This window comes from Branchiostoma belcheri, unplaced genomic scaffold (genome assembly GCF_001625305.1).
Source record: "Branchiostoma belcheri isolate BF01 breed outbred unplaced genomic scaffold, Haploidv18h27 scaffold29, whole genome shotgun sequence".
Taxonomy (NCBI): Eukaryota; Metazoa; Chordata; class Leptocardii; order Amphioxiformes; family Branchiostomatidae; genus Branchiostoma; species Branchiostoma belcheri.
In genome coordinates, this window is record NW_017803898.1 from 90,520 (window position 1) to 117,648 (window position 27,129).

General features: G+C 39.4%; 1 protein-coding gene across 1 annotated transcript; it reads left to right on the plus strand.

Annotated features, from left to right (window-relative positions):
* The first annotated feature begins 6,579 nt into the window (after positions 1–6,579).
* On the plus strand, positions 6,580–26,471 carry LOC109473081 (cAMP-dependent protein kinase inhibitor gamma-like). Its single transcript, XM_019772992.1, has 3 exons — positions 6,580–6,659; positions 8,739–8,917; positions 25,492–26,471. Exons 2-3 carry the CDS (start codon positions 8,746–8,748, stop codon positions 25,578–25,580), a joined length of 261 nt encoding a protein of 86 aa, XP_019628551.1. The 5' UTR covers positions 6,580–6,659; positions 8,739–8,745; the 3' UTR covers positions 25,581–26,471.
* The last annotated feature ends 658 nt before the right edge of the window (positions 26,472–27,129 follow it).

Consider the following 27,129-nt stretch of genomic DNA (forward strand, 5'->3'; position numbering starts at 1 on the left):
CAGCAGAGCATTCAGCTCAGAACCAAGAGGTCCCGGGTTCAAATCCTACCATGCCACCAATCTTGTGCCCTTTGGAAAGGCACTTTACACGACTTTCCTGGATAGAGGCCTGGCGAACCCTCATATTAGCCACAAAAAGTCATCAGAATCTTCATCTAGTTGAAGGCAGCTGCCTCAAAATGAAAGAAGAAGAAAGAAGAGGTTATAGGCCAAGCTCAGCAAACTAAAAATAGCATGGAGACGTGTCCGTCGTGCGTACATGCACCATCCTTCAGTGGAAGGTCAGCGATGTCAAATGTAGCGTTAAAATCGTGATGAATCATCTCGGAGGTGTCTGTCTGCATGGGTAATACATTAAACCATGGCGGCGGCTCGTTGTGGCCTAGGAAAAAAAGGTTGTGTTTCCTATTTTCAGACCGACCCTAGAAAAAACTGCTGACCCTAGCCTTTTTTTGGGTCAACCCCTGCAAGGAACATAAATTTTTTGAGCCAGTCAACCTTTTCTAGCTCCATGATCTAACACCTGAGTGAAGAAACATTGTACAATTAGTTGTCCAACATTGATATTGAAAATATAAGTGTCCTCATGCCAATTTTACTTTCTTAAACACTAGCTAGTATGTATATAGAGGTCACCAAGGTCAAAAAAGAAAGGAAAAAAAGATAATCCCTACCTACCAACCATAATTTTTTTCAGAACTGAAACAAGAAACACAAAATTTTTTTTCCTAGGCCAGATGCTTTACAACTATAAGATGCTGGTAGCTTGAGGGTCACATTAATAGATGAATTATAGATACAGTAAATTGTGTGTAGCTTTTAGGATTAGGATCTTGGAGAGCTTCACTGCTGAAAGCTACATGATGATGCATGGTTCATGATACGTGTACTCAGATGTTTCTACCAGATCTTGGTTTTGAGATTTATTATAACAGTATAATGGTGCTCCACAAATGATTGAAAGAGATAGAGAGATGTACATATGGGCAAATATCATATTTTATTTAGATATAATATATGGGAACCCTCGGAATACAGGAAACAACAGACGATAAACCGAATAGTGAGCGAATGTGAGTGAGCAAACTACATTCAGAGAATCTGCATATTACAGTATTTTTTTCAGTTTGAATTGTGTTTCTCAGTAATAGGAAAAAGAAGGTTTTTGTGGTGTATGGAATTTATATTTGACAGTATTCTGTAGTGGTACTGTTACAGTAGTAATAGTATTGGAAATACATATTCACGGTTTCATGAATTTGCAGTAGGACAACACAATAATAAAACAACCACGAAAGTTTCAATATTTACAGAAGCAATTATATTGTAATGTATGTATATATAATTTCTGCTATATTCAAATTGTAAAACATGATTGTCTTTAGTCACCCACCATTCAGCACCAAGGACAAGTCACTTGCCACTATTTAACACAAACTATTTCTGCACTCCCTGAATTCCATATTCAGCTAACTTTTGAGACATTTGAATCCCTGTAGAGACAGTCTATCTCTGGATGAGTCCTAAGGAAATTTTGAACGGCCCCCTTGACAGACATTCCGGGACCTTCAGCACGTTGCAGGCCCGGTGATAACTATAATTGGCACATTTTCACGCTAAGGTCTTCAAAGAGTGCCATTTACTCGGCGTATTTTTGGAGAATGCCGCTCAAAATCCCCAAGGGGAGCCATCAGCACCTTAACAGTCGCACCTAGGTGGCCATATAAGCTGAAACTAAAATGAAACGCCTCAGAAAGAAAGATTACACTAGCTGTCAGTGGCTGCCAACTACGGTCTCTGATTTCTGTATAGCTGGTATAACCGCCCATCAGTGTAACGCACCAGGTTTGAAAGATTTGTGAATTCCACTGTTTTTAGAGTTAGATTCCATCTACTGGGTGTAAGCTGAAACAAAAATTGAACCCCTCAGAAAAAAGATTACACTAGCTGTCAGTGGCTGCCAAGTACGGTCTGTGATTTCTGTATCTGTATATACGTTATAACCACCCGTCAGTGTAACACACCAGATTTGAAAGGTTTGTGCATGACACTGTTTTTAGATTCAGATTCAACCAACATGATATAAGCTGAAACAAAAATGGAACGCCTCAGAAAGAAAGATTACACTAGCTGTCAATGGTTGCCAACTACAGTCTCTGATTTCTGTACCCGTATAGCAGATATAACCTCCCCTTGTTGTAGCACACATGTGTGAAAGATTTGTGAATTCCACTGTTTTTAGAGTCAGATTTCATCTACTGGGTATAAGCTGAAACAAAAATGGAACCCCTCAGAAAGAAAGATTACACTAGCTGTCAGTGGCTGCCAACTACGGTCTGTGATTTCTGTATCTGTATAGCAGATATAACCTCCCCTTGTTGTAGCACACATGTGTGAAAGATTTGTGAATTCCACTGTTTTTAGAGTCAGATTCAACCTATCTGATAAAAGCTGAAACAAAAATTGAACCCCTCAGAAAAAAGATTACACTAGCTGTCAGTGGCTGCCAACTACGGTCTCTGATTTCTGTATAGCTGGTATAACCGCCCATCAGTGTAACACACTAGGTTTGAAAGATTTGTGAATTCCACTGTTTTTAGAGTCAGATTCCACCTACCTGATGTAAGCTGAAACAAAAATTGAACCCCTCAGAAAGAAAGATTACACTAGCTGTCAGTGGTTGCCAACTACGGTCTGTGATTTCTGTATAGCTGGTATAACCGCCCATCAGTGTAACACACCAGGTTTGAAAGATTTGTGAATTCCACTGTTTTTAGAGTCAGATTCCATCTACTGGGTATAAGCTGAAACAAAAATTGAACCCCTTAGAAAAAAGATTACAATGGCTGTCAGTGGCTGCCAACTACGGTCTCTGATTTCTGTATCTGTATAGCCGGTATAACCGCCCCTCAGCGTAACACACCAGATTTTAATGACACTGTTTTTAGAGTCAGATTCCACCTACCTGATGTAAGCTGAAACAAAAATGGAACCTCTCAGAAAAAGATTGGCTCTATCCATCAACCAGTGACAAAGATCTCAGATTTGAAAGGTTTGCGAAAGTGTATTCAGTGTTGGATTCTACCACAGGCAATGGGCCAAGTTTTTCTTGAAATTGCTGTTGCCTTTTAAACACAAAATTGTACACTAAAAGCACAGACTCATGGTGTACTTTGTTTGCTGAATCATATTCTATAAGTTGTAGAACTTGTATTTGAAACAGACGCTGCAAGTGACAAGCTATGTATTATGAGCCTATTGGATTATGGTGTGAACACTGTAACAGTAATGTATTTTAGAGAGGTGGGCACACTGTGAAGGGTTATGTTTTAAGTAAGGTATAAAGTGTTTTGAGAAATGTGTGAAGTGATTTTCCATGTGTTTCCAGTCACATTTAATTCAGCACCAAGGACATGTCCTACTTACTAAGTACAGCACGTCCTGATTATTCAGTTTCTAGGCCAGGGCTTGTTATAAGGTCAGCGTTAATCAAACTTAATTAAAAGTCTTGCACTGTGTTAGGTATCTGATGACCCTACAACATGTATAGTTAACCTTTAGCCCACCGGAGGGGTCTAAATGCACAAAAGTATTGTGAGAAGCATACATTATGATTAACAGAGGGTGCTTTAGGCATACTTTTCGTGTATTTGCTCAAATAGCAAACTGATATACATGACTTACTCCAAGTCAGTCTCTGTACCAGTATTCTAGGCAGTATCTGTCTTTCAATCATTTGAATTTTGCCAATCATTTTGTCCAATGTGTCATCTTTGATAGCGAAAAATGGGCATGTAAGATATGGAAAGAGATGTCATTAAACTAAGCTTAATGTACCAGCAAAATTTGCCCCTCAAAAGCAGGAAATAGTGTTTCAGAGGGTCAAGATTTCAAAATTTTCCTGGGCACTCGAGTGTTCCCCTAGGCCTGGACCACCAGGAATTTATGTCTCCGGCATTTGACGCTCGACGTGATTTTATGTCAAAAGAACTTAAGACTGGCCATAACACTGCTCAGCAGACTTTAATTAACTAGCCAGACGGTCCACCTCGGCAGCTGAGATTACCTCGGCTCATTTTCTCAGGATTTATAGTCTGCAACAGGCTGGTGGCTAGTTTTACTGGGTATAATTTATGGCAGACAAAGTACTGGCTTTATCTGGGAGCTGATGGATATACATATATGTAATGAAGTGGCTGGTGCTGTGTTGGAAGAGTTATGAGTCCTGCACCATCACAACTTCAGTAATGGCATAGCCACATTCGTTGTAGGTCATTGTATCACTACAAGCATATAACAATTAATTTCTTTCTGCATACCTGCAGGAATACCTGTCAGGTAATATTGAAAATTACCCACACCAAAATTTAGAAAGTATGGTGTGTTACGCTGAAGGGCAGTTATACAGCTGGGTGTACCAATATAGATATAGATAGATATGGATGGATCATATTGAAAAGTAGTTCAGAAACCATTGCCGGCTGTTAATCAGTTATTTTGTAATCCATATATTATGCAGTAACAGTCAAAGCAGCAAATAAAAATCCACATACAGTACACTCAGTACATGGCCCAGTGCAGGCACTATACGAGGGGTGTTCAAAAAGTTCTCGGCCTCACCTAGAAAACGTCAGGGCAGTAAAATTTTTCTTACACTATTTTTTAATATAGTCCTCTCTAACTGCAATGCACTTGGTCCAGTGATGTTCCAGCTTTATTTTCCCATTGTGGAAGAAGGTTGCATCTGGACCCCCCAGATTGGCCTATACCGCATAGATGACGTCATCATTACCATCAAAACGTTGACCACATAAGTGGAACTTGAGTTTAGGAAACAGGTAGAAGTCCAAGGGTGCTAGTTCCGGTGAATTGGAAGGGTGGGGTTAGACTTCAAAGCCAAATTCGTTTGCTGCTGCCACTGAACCATGTGCTGTGAGGACAGGTGCATTTTCATCACGCCAACTCGGTGCTTTCCTCTCCTTTTCTCTTTGACTGTTGTACTCAACTGTCGCAATTCTGTTGAATAGTACTCTCCATTGATGCGTTAACCCCTTCGCAGGTAGTCAATCATGATTACTTCCTTACCGTCCCAGAAAACAGAGGCAAAAACCCTGTCAACGGACGAAACTCTCTAAAACTTCTTGGGGGGCCGGGAAAAATTCTTCATCCATTGTTTGCTCTGCTGTTTTTATTCGGGCTGCAAGTGGTAAACCCAGCTCTTCTTGGGTTACAAATGTTTTGAGGAAATTGCATGGATTGGACTGAATTCGTTCCTTGAAATGTCCAGCCTGTTTAACTTCTGATGTTCAAAAAACATTAGAGGCACCCACCATGCAGACAGTTTTTTCATCCCCAGGATGTTCGACAAAACATTGTGAACTGAGTCATAACACAGGCCAAAGAACCTGCTACATGTTGGCCAGTCTCAAATCTGTCATTCACTACCATTTGATGGATGGCCTCAACTGGATTGTCCGTGGTGCTGATTTGTGGCATCCTGACATATGTTCATCTTTTGTGCTCTCCTTGCCGCGCTTATAGCTAGTAACCCACTTCTTTATAGTTGAATAAGAAGGGGAGTCATCACCAAGTGTCTTGACCATGTCTTCATGGATGTCCTTAGGAGACATCATTTTTTATCGATACACTTGATCAGAGCTCACGCGTCTGTTGCGGCCATTTTGTGATTTTCCCTCACCCGCCCCATTTTCATGGGGCGTCACGTGCTTATTAATGAATATAAAAATTTGAATTTTTGTGTGCAGTGATGTAAGACGTCATAGTATACAGCTATACCAAAGAATAGGAGTTTGACCTTTATTTTCTAGGTGAGGCCGAGAACTTTTTGAACACCCCTCGTAGATAGACATCAGAAATACCTGCACAGCTCCGATTTTATCTGCACTAACTTGCATATGCAGGTGGTATTTCTAGCGCTGATCTAAGGCCCCATTCCCACTAGGAATTCAAAGTGAATCAATTCAGCTTGACCCAGACAATTCTATCCTAGTGGGAATGGGGCCTATGGGAGTCCTTTCCATAACAAGACAGTTGCATTTTGTAGGACCCATGCTTTACTATCTCAATAATACATTCAGTTTGAGATATATATATAGTACAATCATCTTTTGAAATATGTGACCAGAGCCATACTCTTAAATCATAAGCTTCAAGGTAACAACATGCACTCAGCCTGTTTGAGAAATAATTTCCTTTAGGAAAAACATGTAGATTTTGGGACCCTCCCTAACATTGAAAAAGCCACTTGATATTTATTCATTGCCAGTCCCTGCAAGGTGTTTATTTTCCCATGACCTGGAGTTACCTATGAAATACGGGAATCGTCCATTTCACAAAAAGGGGTGTTTGTCTTCAAGTGGAGAAATAAATTATTTGTTTAGTAAACTCCTATGAAAAATGACAACCAGCAAAATACATATAATGTTGTAAATTGTTGATCTAAATTTAGGTGATACGCATTGAAGACAAATCTAAGTTTGATTTTTATTATGATTTATTATTATTAAAAACAAATACCCCTCCTTCTTGATTTTTGTGTCATCTCCCAAATACATGCATCATGCTAGTTCAAACATAACCATATTGTACATGACTGGTATTCTTGTGTGAATGGACTATTTCTTCTATTCATACTGAAGGTTAGATATACATGTACTTTGTCTTTGTTGTTGTTATATGATATTTAGATCAGTGTATGAACGTCAATTAATAATGCATGTAAAATGTACCATGCTGACTTATTTTGAATGATCTAGATGTGCATGTAGCGTAGTGTACATATTTAAGGTGATATGGTTATTCGATTTATGAAATGTGTCAATAGTTAAACCATGATTTTCATTTTTTGTTGAATGTATTCCACTTGTACGATTGCCTGATTGTAAAATGTTACTTTGCATAAGATATATGATATTTATATGACTTTCATCTACAAATTGTGACACATTCGCATATATATTTTATTCTATACATGTATTGCTTTTTTACTCTATTTTAATTTGTAGATAAATCCTTTAGTTGATATCCTGTGCAACAGTAGAATTTAGGCTCGATGTGAAGTCTTACTAACTTAAGTGGGAAAATTCAGCGATTTGCATAAAGGAATAACAACAGGTGCATCTGACTAAGTATAAGTATATCAAAGTACATCATGCTGAGAGGCTATTTTTAAAACGTTGTGAGTTTGTAGTCGTGATTCTTGTTGAACACTTTTGAGTGCAAAATGCATAAAGGTATGTTTAATGTCAGTGCTCATTTTTTCCTAGAACAATATTCAGCAGCTAATATCCCTTGTTAGATGGTTCAATGATTTTGAGAATGACTCTCAGTGCTAATCAATGTGATAATTGTACCCATAAAATACAGTGGCAGTTGGTTTTAATTAGTACCATCTGCTGCTCTTTATTGCATATATTGAGAAGTAGGATTTTGGCAGAACATACTGCACCTATAGCTAGTGCTGTGCAACGGTTCACTGGATGGGTTCCGGACTTGTAAAAATGTTTAGGTTCAAGTCCACAAAAAACCTAAACGTCAAGAACAATTCCGGACTTACTACCAAAAAAAAACATATCACTTACCCCTGTTTGTTCCAAACCACCTCAAATATCACATATATTGCAAAATCTGTGCTGCAAATTAAAATGAAGAAAACATTGCCATCAGGCATCATCAAATGTTAGCCTTCATGTTATGTGGCTACAGGTTTGCCCAGACAATATTGCAAGGTTGTCAAGAACATATATTTACATGCATGGGTTTAGGTCTGGACTTACAAGTCTGGAACTGAACCTAAACCTCTGGACTTGAATCTGGGCATCAACCTAAATTTGGGTTTAGGTACACAGCACTAACTGCACCTGCATGAAACCCATAAAGTGTTGCATTTCCGCAGAACGTCTCATTTAAGGTCGTATTCGCATATTTTAAACACATTGTATCAGACTCTATAGTTTTGAAACGTTGTATCAGAAAGGTATCGTCTGTAACTGGCAAAATTCTGATGCAACATTGGGCAAACATCCAACAAAAACAATTTAAAACTATGATTGTGTCAAACGCATGGGAAGGAAATTAATTGAGATCTGTTACACTGTACATGTATGAGATCTTTGATTTGTCTTTATCTGCATTCTGTCCATGTATTGTATCAACTTTAGTTATCTCTCAAATCCGACTCCACCTAATGAAGTATTCAAATTGCTGTCAGTGTACTACATGTAATACTCCAGTAGGCTGGATATTGATCTCAATCATAATCCAAGGGATATTGTTTTTCTTGGAACAGTATCTAATAGATGGTTCTTACACACTCAGGGTACAAAATTGATAAAAGTCATGCATGTGGGAGTTAAGATTAAACCTTGTGTGTTCACTTAGCTGTGAGATGGCATTCAAACGTGACCCACAATTTTGATTATCGGCCCCCTAGCAGTTTTTCAGTGGTACTGCAGCAGAGTTTTTTTCTTTTTTCGGGCAGATAATCTATGGCCAACAGCTGTGAGATGGCATTGGTTATAGGCCCCCTAGCAGCTTTCTATGCTACTGCAGCAAACTAGTATCTTCTTTTTTCAGATAATCTATGACCAACAGTCATGAGAATTATTGGCAGAGGTGGCCCACAAAGCAGTGGGAGATTTTGATTTTGGGCCCCCTAGTAGCAGTTTTTCTATGGTACTGCAGTAGATCGTAATTATTTTTTCCCTTTTTTTCCACAGATAATCTATGACCAACAGCCGTGAGATGGCGGAGGTGGCCCACGAGGCAGTGGGAGATTTTTCAGCGTGCGGTCGGAAAGGCAGGAGAAACGCGCTTCCTGACATCACAGAGGTCATGGCCAAGGAGAAATGTTCCGTCACAGAAGCCAAACTGAGGTTAGAGGAGCTCAGGATATCAGGTAATAATCTTTTATGTTTACTGAAGGAAAATATATTGTTTTTTTCAGTTTTTTCCTCTTCTTCTCCAAACCAATAAGGTCAATGACCTGAACCAGACGTCTATCAGTATCACCATAATGTTGCAATTTTATAGCAGGAGGGATTTAGCTCAGGATGTCGGGTAAATTTTTTTTTCTTTATTTCAACCATTTCGACATGAAGATATCATGAATTTTTCACTATTATCAGAGCAATTTTCTTGTTGGAGGCATGCATTCCAGCCCTGGATTTTTATGTTTACTGAAGGAAAATATATTGTTTTTGCTCAGTTTCTTCCCCTTCTTCTCCAAACCAGTAAGGTCAATGACCTGAACCAGGTCCACACTGACGATGTTATGTATATCTTAGCATTTGCTGTATTCCTCAGATATCCCACATCTAAGAGTTGGTTGAAACCATCTGAGACTATCAGACTACCTTCAAGTTTTATAGACTGAGGCAAAGATCAACTAAAAACGATGGAGATACAGATCAGATAGTATTACAGTACTGCACACACTGCAATTTGGTCGCATATCTCTGAGCTCCTGTGGCAGAAACCGATTGCGTGCCCCTAGACGCCACTACATGTATCTACTGCCATGGCTATTTCCCAACTGCCAAGGCTATTGTCCAAACTTTGAGAGGCAAAGATCAACTGAAAATGATGGAAGTACGATTCAGATACAGTACAAAATAACTGTACACTGTGCAATTTGGGTGCATTTCTCTAAACTCCTGCGGCAGAAACTGATTGCGTGCCCCTAGATGCCACAATCTGCTGCCAAGAGAGGATTCACGAAATTGCCCGCACGCCCCCTGCTGGGAATACGGCCGCATGATTAAGTTGTCTCCCAGTTGGAAATGGGCCGTGCCGCCTTTCTAGATTCTATTTGTGGTGACAGATTCTTCATGCTGCTGACACTTAGGCTTAGGGATAAAATGTTGTGTTTCCTGTTTCCTGACCAACCAAAGAAAAAACTGCCAACCTTTTTTTGGGTGGACCCCTGCAAAGGATAAATTTTTGGACCTGATCAACCTTTTCTAGCACCATGATCTGACACCTGAGTGATGAAATGTTGCACAGTCAGTTTTTCAATGTTGACATTGAAAGTATAAGTGTCCTGATGCAAGTTTTACTTTGTTAAACCGTGTATTGTATAAGTTCGCTCACTAGAGGTCACCAAAATCTAAAAAAAAGATGCCAAAGTCTTTAAAAAACATTGATAATCCCTATCTACCGACTCTAATTTTTCAGGACTGAAACAGGAAACACAACATTTTTTCCTAGGCCTTACAATCATAATTATCCTTCTGGCATAGTAGTTACGCCCAACTGACATTTGAGAGATACAGCAGAGCTAGACAAGTTGAGGACGTCAGGCCAAATGGGAGACCTGATGTTGATTGCATGTCCCTTGCCTTTATATAGACCAGACCAATTCATTTTCTTGGTGCCAAGTACTAATAGATATTTTTGAGTAAGGTGAAGATGAAGTCCTGTAGCTTATTTTCAGGCCATAGAGGCAGTGGGTTGTTGATCCACTGTGTCTAAGGCATAGTATTGGAAGATGGAGCCCATCCCTCTCCTTCCACCATCTTGGAATAATACCTCCCCAATCAAAGACAGGTACCCATTTACACCTGGGTGGAGTGAGAAAAGTAAATTGTATCCTTGACAAAATTAAGGCACTTAACTTTAAGTTTAACACTTAAGTTTTGAATTTAGCTCTTTCTCAAATTAGGACACAATGTCTACCGAGGAATTCCCGGGATTGAACCCGCGACTTTTTCATTTCGTGTCCACTAGCCTAATAAAACATAGGCAAGGATACCCAAAGAAAAGCGTCCAATAATATTAGCCTGATAAAACAGCGTAGTGGCTTTTAAAAAGTCTAAAACAAGTTTAACCTCTAGTAGAATGAGACTTTTGTATCAAATCTCTTCTTCTGTATCAACTTGAACGTTTGAATTGGTCCCTTGTATTGATCATACAGCTAAACCTATTTTCTTCCCCGTCTGTGTCAGAACTTGAATGTTTGAGATGCTCCCCTGTATTGATCATACAACTAAACCTATTTTCTTCCCCATCTGTGTCAGAACAAAAGCAGGCGCAAAATGAGAGATCTAATTATACCCCATCCAGAGCCTTTGTTATCCAAAATGCCCCTCATGTGATCGATAAACCCTTTACTAACCCCAGACATGAACTGAATAGCGGAAGTACCGTTACTGACATTGATTGAACTCTGCGAGAAGAAAGTGGTGCTTTTAAAAGCGTAGAAGCTTTGCCAAGTGGTCGCTTGTATTCAATTTTCACTCTTTGAAAATGTGAGAGAATATATCATATACTGACAGTAGTGTCTGTGAGAGTGCAGTTTGAAAAATGATGAGTACTTAGTGTTTTTTTTGTATCCACTCTCTTAGAATGCCATAGGTTGAAGTTGCCATAAATGGTATTCAATGGCAATACTCATGTACCATGTGCAGTCAAAGTGTATTACTTCTAGTGAAGACTGAGTACTGTATTCATACACCGCGCAACTACCTGGTAATACATTACACTGTGCACAGCATATTAATGTGATATTATTACTGAGATTCAATGTACAAATGTATATTCCCTGGAGTGTTCTAAACAGCCTGATTTTTTTTTTTGCCATCTTAATTATGTTTCACATAACATCATGTCTGGAGGTGCTTCTCTGAGAAAATTTTGAAATCTTGACCCTATGAAACACTTTCCTGCATTTTGAGGGGCATATTTTGCTGGTAGAGCAAGCTTAGTTTGATGACATATCTTTACATATCTTTACTCACCGATTTTTGTCTGCATGATTTTTTTTTATTTTCATGCCCCTTGGCCACTCAACATAAAGTTATATATATCAAACAAATTTGAAATGACAGAAAAATGCTGCACTTCCTGGAATAAATGTATTTCATGCCCTGAAAGACTTCACCTGTAACCTTGATCTTGAAAAGATATATGTATCTGACGTACAATACGAGTAGTTGATATGCTGAATATGAAGCATTCTGACTACTGTATGTGCACCCATTGAGTATGTGCAAAGCTTTCAAGTTCATCTTTTGACCTTACTTTCTAAATCGAGACCTCTTACGCACGCATTGAAGATAAAATGGGCACTCCTTGGTGACCTTAGATAGTTAAGATGTAAAAAACATGATCCTAGGTCAGCAAAAAGCCATCTTCTTGCTATAGTATATTCTTTGAATCATACAAGAATTTTTTTAATAGTCTCTTCTTCTAAGAGACTCTTTTTACACTACCAAGGGTTTTATTCAGCCGACGTTTCGATAACCGTCTGTCACCTTCCTCAGGGCAATTCCTTCAGCTGAATAAACTTGAATGTGTAAAAAGAGTCTCTTTATTCAGTGACTTACCAACCTGATGAAACTATTCAGGAATATCTTTTTTTGATATACAAGCAGGTTCAAACTATAGATAGTGGTGTGTATGGATGGGTTAGAATTGTAGGTGTCTGACTTTAAATGGAGGGCTTTTGTGAATTCTTTTTGTCTACTAGTCTTTTGCATAAGGACAATAATTTTCTGCCTGCACTCCCTTTATTCATTCTACATAGAATCTTGAAATTATAGGAATAAAATTATGTACTATTTACACATCATAATTGCTTATTACATCCTTATCCTTAAAAGCATCCAATGCAATTTTTGGGATGGCACAACTAGATTTCATACTCAATTTTCTGGTCATTCTTTAATGTAGTAAGTTGAATCAGACCTATCCCATATACTGATTCCTTTAAGGCAAAAATGCAATATTGCTAACATAATACACTCAGTTGCTTGTTTTCTATTGTAGGCTGGTTTTAGCTCTATGGGCAGTACCCAAAATAAAAAGAGATGCCTCACATAATGTTTTCGGTCTATTCATCGGAAATGATGACAAAAATGTGATAAGAAATGGCAGCACAATATCAGACAGATTTCCACATCCAGAATTTTTTCTGTTTTGCGTCCCTGAAATTGCATTGGCTGCCTTTTAGAGAAGAAGGAAATATCATGATTTTTGTCATTTGATATCTGTCCGTGGTGCTGAAAACACGATGGTTTTGAAAACATCTCTCCGCTTTGAAGTAGTAGGCTTTCTTCCATTCCCTTTGTCCACCTAGCAATTATAAACTCTGAACTGGAAACCCAACCCTTAATTATATATAATTAGTCCTTCCTGATTGGTTGTAGCCTATCTATGAAACCTAATTCCACTGTCAAATATCTGCCGTCCTTTCTCCAAGAGAAAGAAAGAGACACAGCAGCAAAAATAGGTTTGGTAACCAAGGCAACATGATTCTTAAGGCCACACCAATTTAATTTGTTGGTTCTCGGATTCGCCTCTTCATTTTTTTTCTGATTTGAAAAAAAAAAAAGATTCTGGTTCTGAATCAACTCAAAAATGCTCATATTTAGCCCTCAACAGTTGAGGACCTTTTCTTCCTATAGCTAAAAAAAAAAAAAAAGTTGTTACGTATACAGTTTTTCCATCTACCAATACAGTGGTTTGATTAAAAGTTCAAAATTCATTGTTTAAATATTAACCCAGACTTTTGTGTTTACTTCATATGGCTACTATTGTACCATTTGGGGCTATAATAGGATGCCTAGACCTGTTTTTATTTTTTCGCCCTGTTGCTTCATATTTTTTCCGGAAAAATCAGAGAACCAACAAATTAAATTGGTGTGGCCTAATTTCCTAATTATACAGTGCAAGAGTCTGGTACATCAAAGAGATAAAGGAAAAAGATAGGACTTTGAAAAGGGATATGTTTGGAAGCTCCTGTGGCTCTTCAAAGACCATGCCTGGTGAGGGGTGGCATCGGTAGTGTTCAAAGTAGGAGATCTTTTTGTTCAGTTTCTTTTGAAGATCGTATTTTGAGAGGAAGGCAGATGTACATGTACCAGGCACAAATTGGGTTTATTGAATGCCCTGCGATTAGTTAATAACTTCAAGACATTTTGTAAAGTTCTAACATAGGCAAAAAAAATTGGGTTATGGGCACATTGTCCAGTTCAGTTCAGTTCAGTTCAGGTCATCCTCTAAGGTGCCATTCGTAATGTCCCTCCATGTGGCTCTATCTCGCATGGCGGACAGAAGTTCCTCGTCCCGTAAGCCAACCTCTTCCTCGATCAGTTTCTTTAACGTTAGGCACGGACGTCCCCTCCTTCTTTTTACATCTGGTTGCCAGAGAAGCACTTTGGCAGCCATCTCTTCGTGGCGTACCACATGACCGGCAAGGGCCAGCCGTCTGTTCTGAATGGTCTGGGTAATCAGGGGTAGACCGTTGTAAAGTTCTTTGTTACTCATGCGGCTCTGCCATGGAACATTCAACACACACCGAAGCAGGCGCGTGTAGTTACCATTCAGTTTCTTAGACAATACTTTAGTTAAAGTCCATGAGTCGGAGCTATACAACAAAATAGGCTCTACACAAGACTTAAAGACTTTTAACTTTGTGGTATTCTGGATCGGGGCCTTCCACACCTTTTTTAGGGCGTGGCATGCCCCCCAGGCCTGGCCAATACGAACATTAACATCATATACTGAATTACTGTAGCTACCTAAATACTTAAAGTCACTAACCAATTCAATTACCGTCCCATCGCTAGCAAGTAGTGCCTGTGGCTGGTCACTTGGATTTAAATGCATCATTTTAGTTTTCAAAGAATTAGGGTACAGTCCAATTTCCTGGGTTGCTGATTCCACTCGCTGTAGGAGACTCTGTGCAGCACGAATGGTGTCCTCAAGTAGACAGATATCGTCCGCAAAGTCCAGGTCTGGAATCACAACCGCCGGATACCTGGAGCTCTGTCTCCTCCGCAGTGTAAGACCATCACTGGAGTTGACAGCCTTGCGTAGTGCGTAATCCAAAGTGATTATGAACAGGAAAGGAGCGAGCGGATCACCCTGTAGAACACCTGTTTCGATCTTGAAGAAGTCAGTTTCTCCTTCGGGTGTGAGAACTGTAGCTGTTGTATCTTCATACATGATTTTGATGGCGTTTACTATTGGAGGGGGTATGCCATATGCCAAAAGAATTTCAAACATAGTATTACGGTTAATAGAGTCAAAAGCTTTTCTAAAATCAATAAATATGAAAACTGCTTCTTTTTGGTGATTCTGCACCTCTTCTACAATCCTGCGAAGGGCCAAGATTTGTGCTGAGGTCGTACGTGATGGTCGGAATCCATTCTGGTTAGGACGGAGTAACTTGTCAATAACGGGGCGTAGTCTATTCAGTAAGAGGCGGTTGTAGATCTTTGCTGCCACTTGTGTGAGGGATATACCTCTGTAGTTGTCGGGAAGTGTCAAGTTCCCCTTTTTTGGAACTGGGACAATACCTGCGAGACCCCACTCTGGCGGTCTGTGTCCGGCTAGTGCCTGGTTACAGAACACAGTGAGACTTTCTCTAGCTTTAGGCAGTTTCCATAGTTCCAAAGGTAGGCCGTCGAGCCCCGGGGCTTTCCCCGGTTTCATCTGGTTGAGAGCCAAGTCTACTTCATTTTGTGAGAAAGGATCACAGCTAATATTGTGATTAATGTTGAACACTGGAGTAATCGGTACTCTGGACGAGTTTGGTTGCGGGTTATCAGCAGAAAGCAACTTGGAGAAGTGGTTTTTCCAAGTGTTTAGTCTATCATCCCCCTGGATAAATAGGACTCCAGACTTCTTTCCGGCCAATTCACGGATCAGTTTCCAGGCTTTCAGGTGCTCCAAGTCAGAGCTTGTTTCAAAGGTTTGAAGTGTTTTACTAATTCTGTTTTCAGTGGCTGTGTCATAGGTCTTTTTAAGTTTGGTCTGGGCAGCTTGAACTTTATTTGTGGAGGAACGTAGAGTGGCACGTCTTGCTAGAGAAACCTCAGGGCTATCCACTGGGTCAGAGTCTCTAGGTTGTTTACGAGGGAGCTGTTGAGACCCGACTGCATTACAGATTCTCACAAACTCGCTGTATGATCTTTTGTTTTCTGGGAGTTCGTCAAGCTTCTGGGAGATGGAGGTGTCAATTTCGTTTGCCAAAGATACATCCTTTCTTACTGCTTGCCAATTCAGCTTTTTACGACGGGTAATTTTGGGGACACGAACACTGAGGCGTATCTTAGTGGAAATGATCCTGTGGTCACTGCCTATAGGATTGGACGAGTTGTACGCCTGGCAGTCTTTGATGCTATTTCTCCACCTCTTTCTGTACAGGCAGTAGTCAAGCTGTGCGAGGTCACCTCTTGGGGATCGCCACGTCCACAGCCTTGTCCAGTTACTAAAATGCAAAAGACTGAATGTAATTTTTGTGAGTCATTTCTACCAGAAAATTTATTTCTATGCGATTATCCTTACACAAAATGTCACACTTTTGTGCATTACTGGTGATTTTTAGCATGAAAATGATGTTTTTTTCTGTTCATTTCACCAAATTGAAAGCAGTTGAAGAAGCCAAACTCAGTTGGTGTTGTAGCTGAAGGGATATCCTTCCATCCCATACGGAAGGCCCAGAAAAAAAAGATGATTAATTCATGTATTAATTTTTAGCGTGAAATTAAGTTTTTTCTGTTAATTTCACCAAAATTAAAGTGGTTAAAGAAGCCAAACCCAGTTGGCCTTGTAGCTGAAGAGATATCCTTCCATCCCATATACAGTTATTTTGCTTCCGAATTACAAGAATTCCCTGGAACAGACTGTTGCTAGTCTCAAAGGTGTCCCACCATAAATTTCTGAAAAACAAGAAAATGAACTGCAGAGATTACATAGAGCCTTCCAGCAGCTTTCTCGATCGTTAAGACTAATTAAGCCAGGCAATTAAAGTTTTCCAGGCAGTTCCCCTGTCCATTAACAAGAACCATTCCTATGTGACAGCTCTCATTGCCAGGGGTAATATTTTATTCATAGAGCATTGCTGTCCCACTGTCCCAGAAGATGTGGTGTAACAGGCTAGGAGGTACCCCTGAATAAAACTGTACCTGGGTACATAATGGCAGTGGGTATATTATGACCTGTAACACTAGCATTGAAGCAAATGCAACAAAGAATCAAATATTAGATAGTATGAATAAATGAATGAATAAAATTGTACCTGGATACATTCTGGCAGTGGGTATATTCTATATATACCTGTAACACTAGCATTGAAGCAAATGCAGCAAAGAATCAAATATTAAATAGTATGAATAAATGAATGAATAAAATTGTACCTGGATACATTCTGGCAGTGGGTATATTCTATATATACCTGTAACACTAGCATTGAAGCAAATGCAGCAAAGAATCAAATATTAGATAGTATGAATAAATGAATGAATAAAATTGTACCTGGATACAGTCTGGCAGTAAGTATATTCTATATATAACCTGTAACACTAGCATTGAAGTAAATGCAACAAAGAATCATTCTAAATACATAGTCCTAGAAGAGCATGCTCCCCCAGGAAATTTCAAATCTTGAGTCTCTGAAATGCTATTTCCTGCATTTTGTGCATGGGACTAATATTGCTGGTAGACTATTAAAGCTTACTAATAGTTTAATGACATCTTTTTCCATGTCTTTATACGCCGATTTCTGTCCACCAATTTGTCTGTCATGAAGGCAAAACTTCCTTCAATTTATGGAAAGACAGGCGCTGCTGCAAGTCCTTGAATAACCTCTAGAAATAACTGGTATTCCATAACAACATGCTTGATACATACTCTGACCCATTGTTAACTGAAGCATGGACCTTTGAAATTACACACTATGGCCCTTACAATGTAGGCTTTCGACTCTAAGTGCTTTTCAAGGTGACACCAAGATACATTGTACCAGGTCTAGAAGTATCAGCCTGATTTTACAGTTTGAGAATGTGAATGTGGTTTTCTATGAACTGGTGGGTAGAGTGTTTGCCTTTATAAGTAGTAGGTCGTGAGTTTGATCCCCAGCCAAGTCATACCAAAGACTTTAAAATATAGTACATACATAACTGCTTTTTCTTCTTAGCACTCAGCATTAGGGAAGAGTATGGTGGACTAGCTGCCTGCTGTAGTGATTGCACTACTTTTTGGCACAATAATTTGGGCTACAAAAATGGAGATAGGTGTAACAATTAGGAGAGTAAAAACAGAAAGACACTTCTGGTCCCGGGCTGGGTTCGAACTCACGCCAAACCCGGTCACCAGCTTACAACCCCAATGCTCTAACGATTTGGCTAAAAGGTCTAGACCCATCGGCCGGGTCAGTTGGTAGCACCTATAAACGGGCCCCCACTGTACATAGGCACTGCCCTATATGCTACATATAAGTGCAACTTCAGGAACTTTGTTTTTGACCTCTATGACATGGGCATAGCATAATGCCCTTCACCTCAATAGATGGTGGCAGCTAGTACTACGACATGATATTTTTAGCTCTCAGTAGTGGGATGCGTACTGCACTCACACACACTAACAATGCCCAGTGGGCATTATAACATCTCCTAATGGTAGCTGGAAGGCAGTTCAGAAAGGAGGGAGAAGCCATTTCTTCTACCATTTAGAAGATCATCAAAAGACAATGTTTCTACATACATACTAAGATCACAAAACCTACTCATTATGCAAAATGTGGTACTATTCATTATCCACTGCCTTCAAAGAAGAAGTCAAACCCCACCTTTTTGTTAGCTGTAATATAAGTTGACCAGACAGTATGTGTAAGCATGTTGGCAGAACATACTGCACCTGCACAAAACCCGTAATGTATTGTGCATAGCACTTTGTCAGAACGTCTCATCTAAGGTCGTATTTTCGCATATAAGGTTAACACTCCATCTGTAGTTTCCAAATGTTGTGTCGGAAAAAAAATCATCTGCAACGGGCAAAATTCTGATGCAACGGTGACCAAAAATCCAACGAAAACCATGCAAAATGGGGGTTTTGCGCAGGCGCAGTGCGTTCTGCCGACGTGTTCGTCTGATATGGGTATAAGATGCTAGCTGTATTACACAGATTCTAACAATCGTCACACGTACATTATCACAACTGTACCAGTTAACTTGAAGTGAGTTCCAAGGAGATCTCTCCACTGAAAAACTGCCAGAAAATGATGAATTCTCCACCCAACAGGCAGGGACAACTGGTGTCGTGAGCAGTTCTCCTGTCCATGTTTGAAACCTGCCCTTCTGTTCACTCCTGCATGCATCAAACACTGAGATCTGTCTCTCCCAATTCCCACCTTCTTTAATCTGCAAAGCATCAGTTGTAAGACAGCGTAACGGACAAGACACCGCAGATTTTTTCAAGGCTGTGAGTAGAGAGTCTGGATAAGATTCGTGACTGGAAAGTTATCTGGTGTAAAATCCATTCCCTGCACTAATGGATCTGGACCTTAGTGTTGAGGGTAGAATCTGATGTACTACTTTGGCGCATCATTCACTATGCTACGGCTAACTCGCTATACGTGTAGGTGTTAAAGATATATGCATGGATCAAAATTTCTGATTGTAAGGCCACAATAATTTATTTGGTTGGTTCTCAGATTAGATAAGGAACATAAAAATATTTTAAGCTTGTCAAGGTTAATTTCATGCCTTTGTACATGTATGTGCACACTGTGTGTCAGGGAGTGGATATAGTCAGATGCATTGATGAAGAAAAGATTAGACATCCAAGTAAACAATATTTCACAAAATCTAACTTTACTACGTGTACTGGATAAATTACAGAGATTATTTCAAGACTTTTAAATGTGTGTCAGGGAGTGAATATAGTCAGATGTACTAAAATGAACACTTACATGTAAATACATTGTAAATGAGCTGGAAAAACAGTTGAATATGACAAAGAGACCTAAGTCAGAGGCAGGTTTTCTTCCCTGTCTTCCTATACTTTTACTTTAAGCCATGAGAGAACCACAGTGGGATCGAACCTAAAAACATGCCGCCAGTGTAGTTGATTCTAGATCTAAATCTAGTTACTTCTTGGCCATCTTTGCTCTCGGCGGGAATTCGTTTTTAAAAAAAGGAGAAGAATTTATTGGTAGACAGTACTTTCAACCACAGTGGATTCGAACCTAAAAAGATACCGCCTGTGTAGTTGATTCTAGATCAAAATCTAGTTACTTTTACTGGCCATCTTTGCTCTCTACGGGAATTCGTAAAAGAAAAAGGAATTTATTAATAGACAAAACTTTCATCTCTGAATTAGCTTGGCCTCAGATGCCGCCTGTGTCACGATGGTCAGATTTGGGCCCAAAAGTCCCACTCCGCTACTATGGAGATCGAATCCCCCGAACCCGCGAATCTTGTTCGATATGACGTCATTCGAATAGAGCGGGCGTTCGATCTGGGGTTACCCGCGGTCATTTACAGTAAAGCCGCTACAACCGGCTACTTCAAGCCCTTTTTTACTTGGGAACCACGGAACAGGAAAAATCCACCTTTCCACAAATATGAACCGTTTTCAAAACATTACATCTATGCCGTGATTTTATTGTGGATATGTAACATGTAACGAAGCTACTGCCGTCATCGTGGGTGACCTTGAAGGTCAGAATTCTTGTTGACGCTGTTATAAAATCCAGGTCCCCATATCCAAGTGGCACAGCATGCGTGCAAACATGGTATTTTAACCATTCCCAAAAATAGCTCAAATTACCTCATTGAGGGCTTGTTTGAAAGAGGAACGATTTCCGCAGATTTCTGTCTTAGGGATTTTTTAAATATGGCCGCGATTATGAATTATCGGTATTTAAAGTTAAAACACTGCGTTTTTAGCTCTTCTTTTGACTGTAAGTCGAGTTTTAGTTAAAAAATAAAGAAATCCTAAGACAAAAAGTTTAAATTTACTGTAATATTTCTAAAAATCCAAAAATCTAACCTCATTCTTAATTTTCGGGGCCTCTTAAAATCAGTTGTTTGGTTCTCGTGACCCCTTTTTGAAATCCGAAATTGATCTCATTTGGAAGCAAATGTACACAAAGTGGAGCAAAGGCAGTGCAAGAGTAACATTTGAGGTAAACAAAAACACTTATTACATTTTATTTTGACGAGTATTTACTCTCCAATTACTTTTGTTTATTTTCAAATTTTACCCGTTACCTCCGGGCCGGCCCGGGACTCCCGCGCGGCCACGTTCGAACGCGTTCTGTAACCCGATACCTCCCTAGTAATGCGATTTTAGCCTAGCAACCGACCGCCGTGGTAGTTGATTCTAGATCAAAATCTAGTTACTAATGCTGAGCATCTTTGCTCTCTACGGGAATTCGTAAAACAAAATGGAAAAGAATTGATTGATACTACATGTATAAGACAGAACTTTCAACCACAGTGGGATCGAACCTAAAAAAGATGCCGCCGGTGTAGTTGATTCTAGATCAAAATCTAGTTGCTTATTGACCATTTTATTTGCTCTCTACTGGAATTTCTAAAGAGAAGGAAAAGAATTGATTGATAGACAGTTAACTTTCATCTCTGAATTAGCTTTGCTTTACGAACAGACCCTAGGATTTTGTATTATAGAACCACAGTGGGATCGAACCTTTAAAAAATGCCGCCAGTGTAGTTGATTCTAGATCAAAATCTACTTACTTGCTGGCCATCTTTGCTCTCTTCGGGAATTCGTTTAAAAAAAAAAGGAGAAGAATTTATTGGTAGACAGAACTTTCAACCACAGTGGGATCAAACCTAAAAGGATGCCGCCAGTGTAGTTCTGATAATTCTAGTAGTCAGATCAAAATCTAGTTACTTTTACTGGCCATCTTTGCTCTCTACGAGAATTTGTAAAAAAAAAGGAGGAAAGAATTTATTGGTAGACAGAACTTCCAACCACAGTGGGATTGAACCTAAAAAGATACCACCAGTGTAGCTGATTCTAAATCAAAATCTAGTTACTTTTACTGGCCATCTTTGCTCTCTACGGGAATTTGTTAAAGAAAAAAAGGAGAAGAATTTATTGGTAGACAGTACTTTCAACCACAGTGGATTCGAACCTAAAAAGATACCGCCTGTGTAGTTGATTCTAGATCAAAATCTAGTTACTTACTGGCCATCTTTGCTCTCTACGGGAATTCGTAAAAAGAAAAGGGAAAGAATTGATTGATTGGCGGAACTTTCATCTCTGAAGTAGCTTTCCCGCAGGCACGTTACAGACAGCGTATACGCACACCCCAGGATTACTAAATATAACATGCTACGGGTTAGAAGATAACCCCAGGAAAAAAAAGGAAAGAATTGATTGATTGGCAGAACTTTCATCTCTGAAGTAACTTTGCTGCAGGCACATTACAGACAGCGTATACTCATACACACCCAAGAATTATGTATTGCTACATATAATGTGTATACGCACACCCTAGGATTATGTAAATATAACGTGCTACGGGTTAGAAGATAACCCCAGGAAAAAAGGAAAAGAAAAAAAGGAAAGAATTGATTGATCGGCAGAACTTTCATCTCTGAAATAGTTTTGCTGCAGGCACGTTACACACAGCGTATACGCACACCCTAGGATTATGTAAATATAACATGTTACGGGTTAGAAGATAACCCCAGGAAAAAAAACGAAAAGAAAAAATGGAGAAGAATTGATTGATTGGCAGAACTTTCATCTCTGAAATAGTTTTCCCGCAGGCACATTACACACAGCGTATACTCATACACCAGGATTATGTATTACTAAATATAACGTGCTACGGGTTAGAAGATAACCCCAGGAAAAAAAAGGAAAAGAATTGATTGATTGGCAGAACTTTCATCTCTGAAATAGCTTTGCTGCAGGCACGTTACAGACAGCGTATACGCACACCCTAGGATTATGTAAATATAACGTGCTACGGGTTAGAAGATAACCCCAGGAAAAGAAAAAAAAGGAAAGAATTGATTGATTGGCAGAACTTTCATCTCTGAAGTACCTTTGCAGCAGGCACGTTACACACAGCGTATACTCATACACACCCAAGAATTATGTATTGCTACATATAACGCGCTATCGGTTAGAAGATAACCCCAGAAAAAAAAAGGAAAAGAAAAAAAAGGAAAGAATTGATTGATTGGCGGAACTTTCATCTCTGAAATAGCTTTCCCGCAGGCACATTACAGACAGCGTATACGCACACCCCAGGATTATGTAAATATAACGTGCTACGGGTTAGAAGATAACCCCAGGGAAAAAAGGAGAAGAAAAAAAAGGAAAGAATTGATTGATTGGTGGAACTTTCATCTCTGAAGTAGCTTAGCCGCAGGCACGTTACAGACAGCGTATACGCACACCCTAGGATTATGTAAATATAACATGCTACGGGTTAGAAGATAACCCCAGGCTTTAAAGCTAGAGCGTGTTCGCCAGGACGTGAGGTTTGGGAGGTTGTGTAAATCCGATAGGAAGCGTCGTACATATTTATGCAGGAGGCGATGGGTTATCTCCCGCCACAGACGGCCTCTAAGAATTAAAATGGAAATGGAGGTGTTGGGGTTTGCAGTGATCCCATTTCATCTTACTGAAAAGCTTTACATGCTTAGCAATAAGGAGGCAGTGTGTAAAATAAGTACAGGTACATAAATGTGTTGCAGGAATACTGGCTCTGTATAATTAGATCAAATTTTATGTATTCTTAGTCTTTTGAAGCTGTATTATGTAAAAGGATGATACGAAAAGTCAATTTTCAGCTCATTTTGCTGTGATCCCTTTTTCATCTTACTGAAAAGCTTTACACACTTAGCAATAAGCAGGCAATGTGTAAAATAAGTACAGGGTGTGTAATGTTAAATTTGTTGCAGGCATACTGGCTCTGTATAATTAGATCAAATCTTATGTATTTTAAGTCTTTTGAAGCTGCATTATGTAACGTTAGGATGATACGAAAAGTCAATTTTTCGACTCATTTTCTTAACAAAGTAACGTGAAGTTGAATCATCTCAAATAAGCATTGCAAATAACACTATAATTCAGGAATTGTAGGTGCCAAAAGATATTACTGCACGTTTAAGAAGCCCCACTGACGAGGAATCCTGAGCTCCCATTGGACTGATTTTCTTAGCAACAAAGAATTCAAACCCTGAACTCCTATTGGTAATCTCCAAGCAGATCATATGGTGGCAAGGCAGTGTCCGTTGGCCAGAGGAGTGTCCGTTGGCCAGAGGAGTGTCCATTAGCCAACATAGCTTTGGTGCATGGCCATACAGACACCTAGCTAATGGATACTGTCTTGCCACCAAAAGGGATCTACTTGGAGATTACTATTGGTACATCAGGACTCGAACTTCATTTTTTGGAATAGGTGCGCTGATGCACCTAACCTAAAACAATTAGGTGCATAGAATTTTTTTTTGGGTGCACCATGCTAAACAAAACCTAATTGCAGGTCTTACTGCTCCTCTTCTGAGCTTGAATCTAAAATGAGAGCTAACTTAAAAATATTAGTTAAAATATTACTACAACAAAGATTTTATTATTTTTCTAATACTTAGAGACCAAGGATATCCAGTATACTATCTATACATTTCTAATGTTAAAAATTCCTACAAAAATATACACCAGTGCACCCACAGAAACAAATTAGGTGCACAACTCCAATTTTGGGTGCACTTAGGTGCACATGCACCCAGTATTTCGAGCCCTGTACATGTAGTTCTAAGAATGGGAATGGTTTTTTCAAGCTAGATGTAGAGTGAAATGGCCACAAGCTCTCAGAGCAGGGCCCCCATGCCATCAGCCCTGACTGTGAGAGATTGTGTAGCACAGTGGTCTGAGTCTAGATAAGGTTGCTCGCATGCCTGATATGAAACTAGAATATTATGGGCTTGGAGAGATGACAGAAAGAAATCTCCGGCTCAGGACAAACCCTGGACCACGCCTGATGTAATCAGTAAGAGATCACGGAATGTTTCAGTCTGATGTTACAGGAGGTTTGCTGGATTATCTGGGATAACAGTTGATGTGCAGGATGGCTTACTGGCCACACCGATGGAATTTGATGGTTCTTGTTCTTGTCTAGTGTGAACGTCTGACCATTTCCAAAGTCATTGCTTGTGTAACTCTTTTTTGCGTATCTTACAGTCCACTCTTACACAGCCTGACAGTGTACACTTTCTGTACAAAACTAGCTATAGCCTGGGACTATTTTAGCTGAAGTACTTTTTTGTCCTCTCGACGATAGCTATTTGCAGAGAGGATGAAAGAGGGTCTTCTCCTCTCTATCCAGTTTATCGTCTGTTGTTCCCCATGTTCCGAGGGTTAGACGTGCTTGCACACTGATGCTGAGGCTTGATGGTAGCTCACCATTTGCCTCTGTCCTGTGGTTCTAATGGGCACAGCAAATGTCAATACTTGGCAGCTAATATAAGTTTGGACACCATGCTATACTGGTTTATTCAAAACAAAGACTGTCTCAGACCAAGGACATTTCTTGTCCTTGCTCAGACAAAAACCTGAGAAAGCTTAGACTACTGTGCAGTAAGACAAAAATCCAGAGAGTTGTTTGTTGTTTTGCAATTAATTACTTACTACATTTTTTGCTAACAACCAACAAAAATGTCGCACTAAAAATGACAATGATCTTCTTTGTCTTCCTCCCAGAAGAAACGTCCGACGCCAAAGTCAGTTCCGACAGTTCCCAGGGAGCTTCTTCGTCACAAGCAGACACCGCGGGGGGCGGCGGATCCTAGCACAGCTCACCCCACCTCCGGCAGACCTCACCCCCTCGCTATGCTGGCTACATTTGTACTTTTGTATGGAGATAGAGATGTAGTAGAGACTTTAGGAGAGAGATAGCCCATAGGTATGGATGATATTGTCTGGGGTTTGTTTGTATTGAAAGCAAAATACATCGGAAGTAACGGGATACTAGCCTCTAACAGGGTTTGGAAGTGGCTGAAAAAAGTCCAAACTTGCCAAATAGACAGATTTTTGGTCCAATAAGGAATACAGTGTCACAAATGTACTCTAGGAGTCAGTAGACCGACTCCCCTGGCATGTTATCTGAGTGTGTATTTGGCAAATTTCAACTCTTTCTAGCTGCTTCCAAATCCTGGTAGAGGCTAGCAGAATTTGTGCAAAACACACAATATTTGTGTTTAATATCATGTTGGTAAGAGGTTGAGCTAGTCTAAGGGCACATGTACACCAGTTTTCGTGCTTGGTTTGGGACATGTTTGGTAGAAAAAAGTCTATTTTCAAAAATTCTCTCCCTTGCTTTGTTGACTTAATGTCACCCTAAAAAGATGATCATGTAAGAAGTCAACGTTTTGTCATGTTTGTTCCAAATCAAACGATATATGTAGAAGACGGTAAAATAAGTATAACTTTTGGTAAAAATGTTGAACCCACCTCTTCACTGTTTATGTACAATGTAAATATTACATACATGTAGTTTCATGTAATGGTTTAACTTGTAATGTTTGTTACTGGTAGATGTAAAAAGAAGAAAGAAATATTAGAGTGGTTAAAACTATTGTGTAAGAAAAATATTTTCCATAAGCTGCACTTCAATGAAAAGTGCTCAGGGCTTTTGCAACAATTAATTGCTTCTGGAGGATACAAAAATTTAATCTTTCATTTCAGTCGTTTGGCTTATAGCTATGAAACATTAGTCCTTATAGATATGGCAAGGTTTTGTTGAAAAATGCTTGGTGAAGAATTATAAAATTTGATTTTTTTTTTCTGTGCAAAACATTGACGGGATGCATTTGAGACATTTTAAACTTTGTAAAACAATGATACAAAGTGTCTTAATGTGATACAGAATCATGTAAAACAGTGTGTCCCTCGGAGCTATTGATAGTACCATTTTTAAAGTACGTCATTATACCATTTCATTGGTAGTTGCAGAATGGATTATGATGGGTTTCAAAACAGTAGCGAAGTTACGAACAAAATTGTTGTCGTTTGTAAAATAGAATTGAGGGCGTCGCAGTTGAAGAATATTTTGTAACACTTTAAAGTCTTTGAAACATGGCGTTTGAGAAAATGTACGATATTCTACTTAAATCTTGCCAGTGATACTTAGTGAGAAACGCACATTCCAAGCTACTGTAGGCTTAAAAGTCATGGTACAAAAGTGCCCTCCATCAGATCATGAAAAAACTGCAGGTTTGTGAATTGACGAGTGTGTAATGTTGCATATAAAGATTGTAGACAGCTTTTCTTGCTAAAAAAGTTTTTTGGGCAATTTTTTTGTTAAATACTCTATATAGATGTGGAAAAAAGTTTGTTGCC

Excerpts from the sequence above, each read along its gene's own strand:
- LOC109473081 (XM_019772992.1), top strand. The coding sequence starts at position 8,746 with ATGACCAACAGCCGTGAGATGGCGGAGGTGGCCCACGAGGCAGTGGGA. Across the intron at positions 8,918-25,491 it reads AGAGGAGCTCAGGATATCAG|AAGAAACGTCCGACGCCAAA; the intron begins GTAATAATCTTT and ends TCTTCCTCCCAG.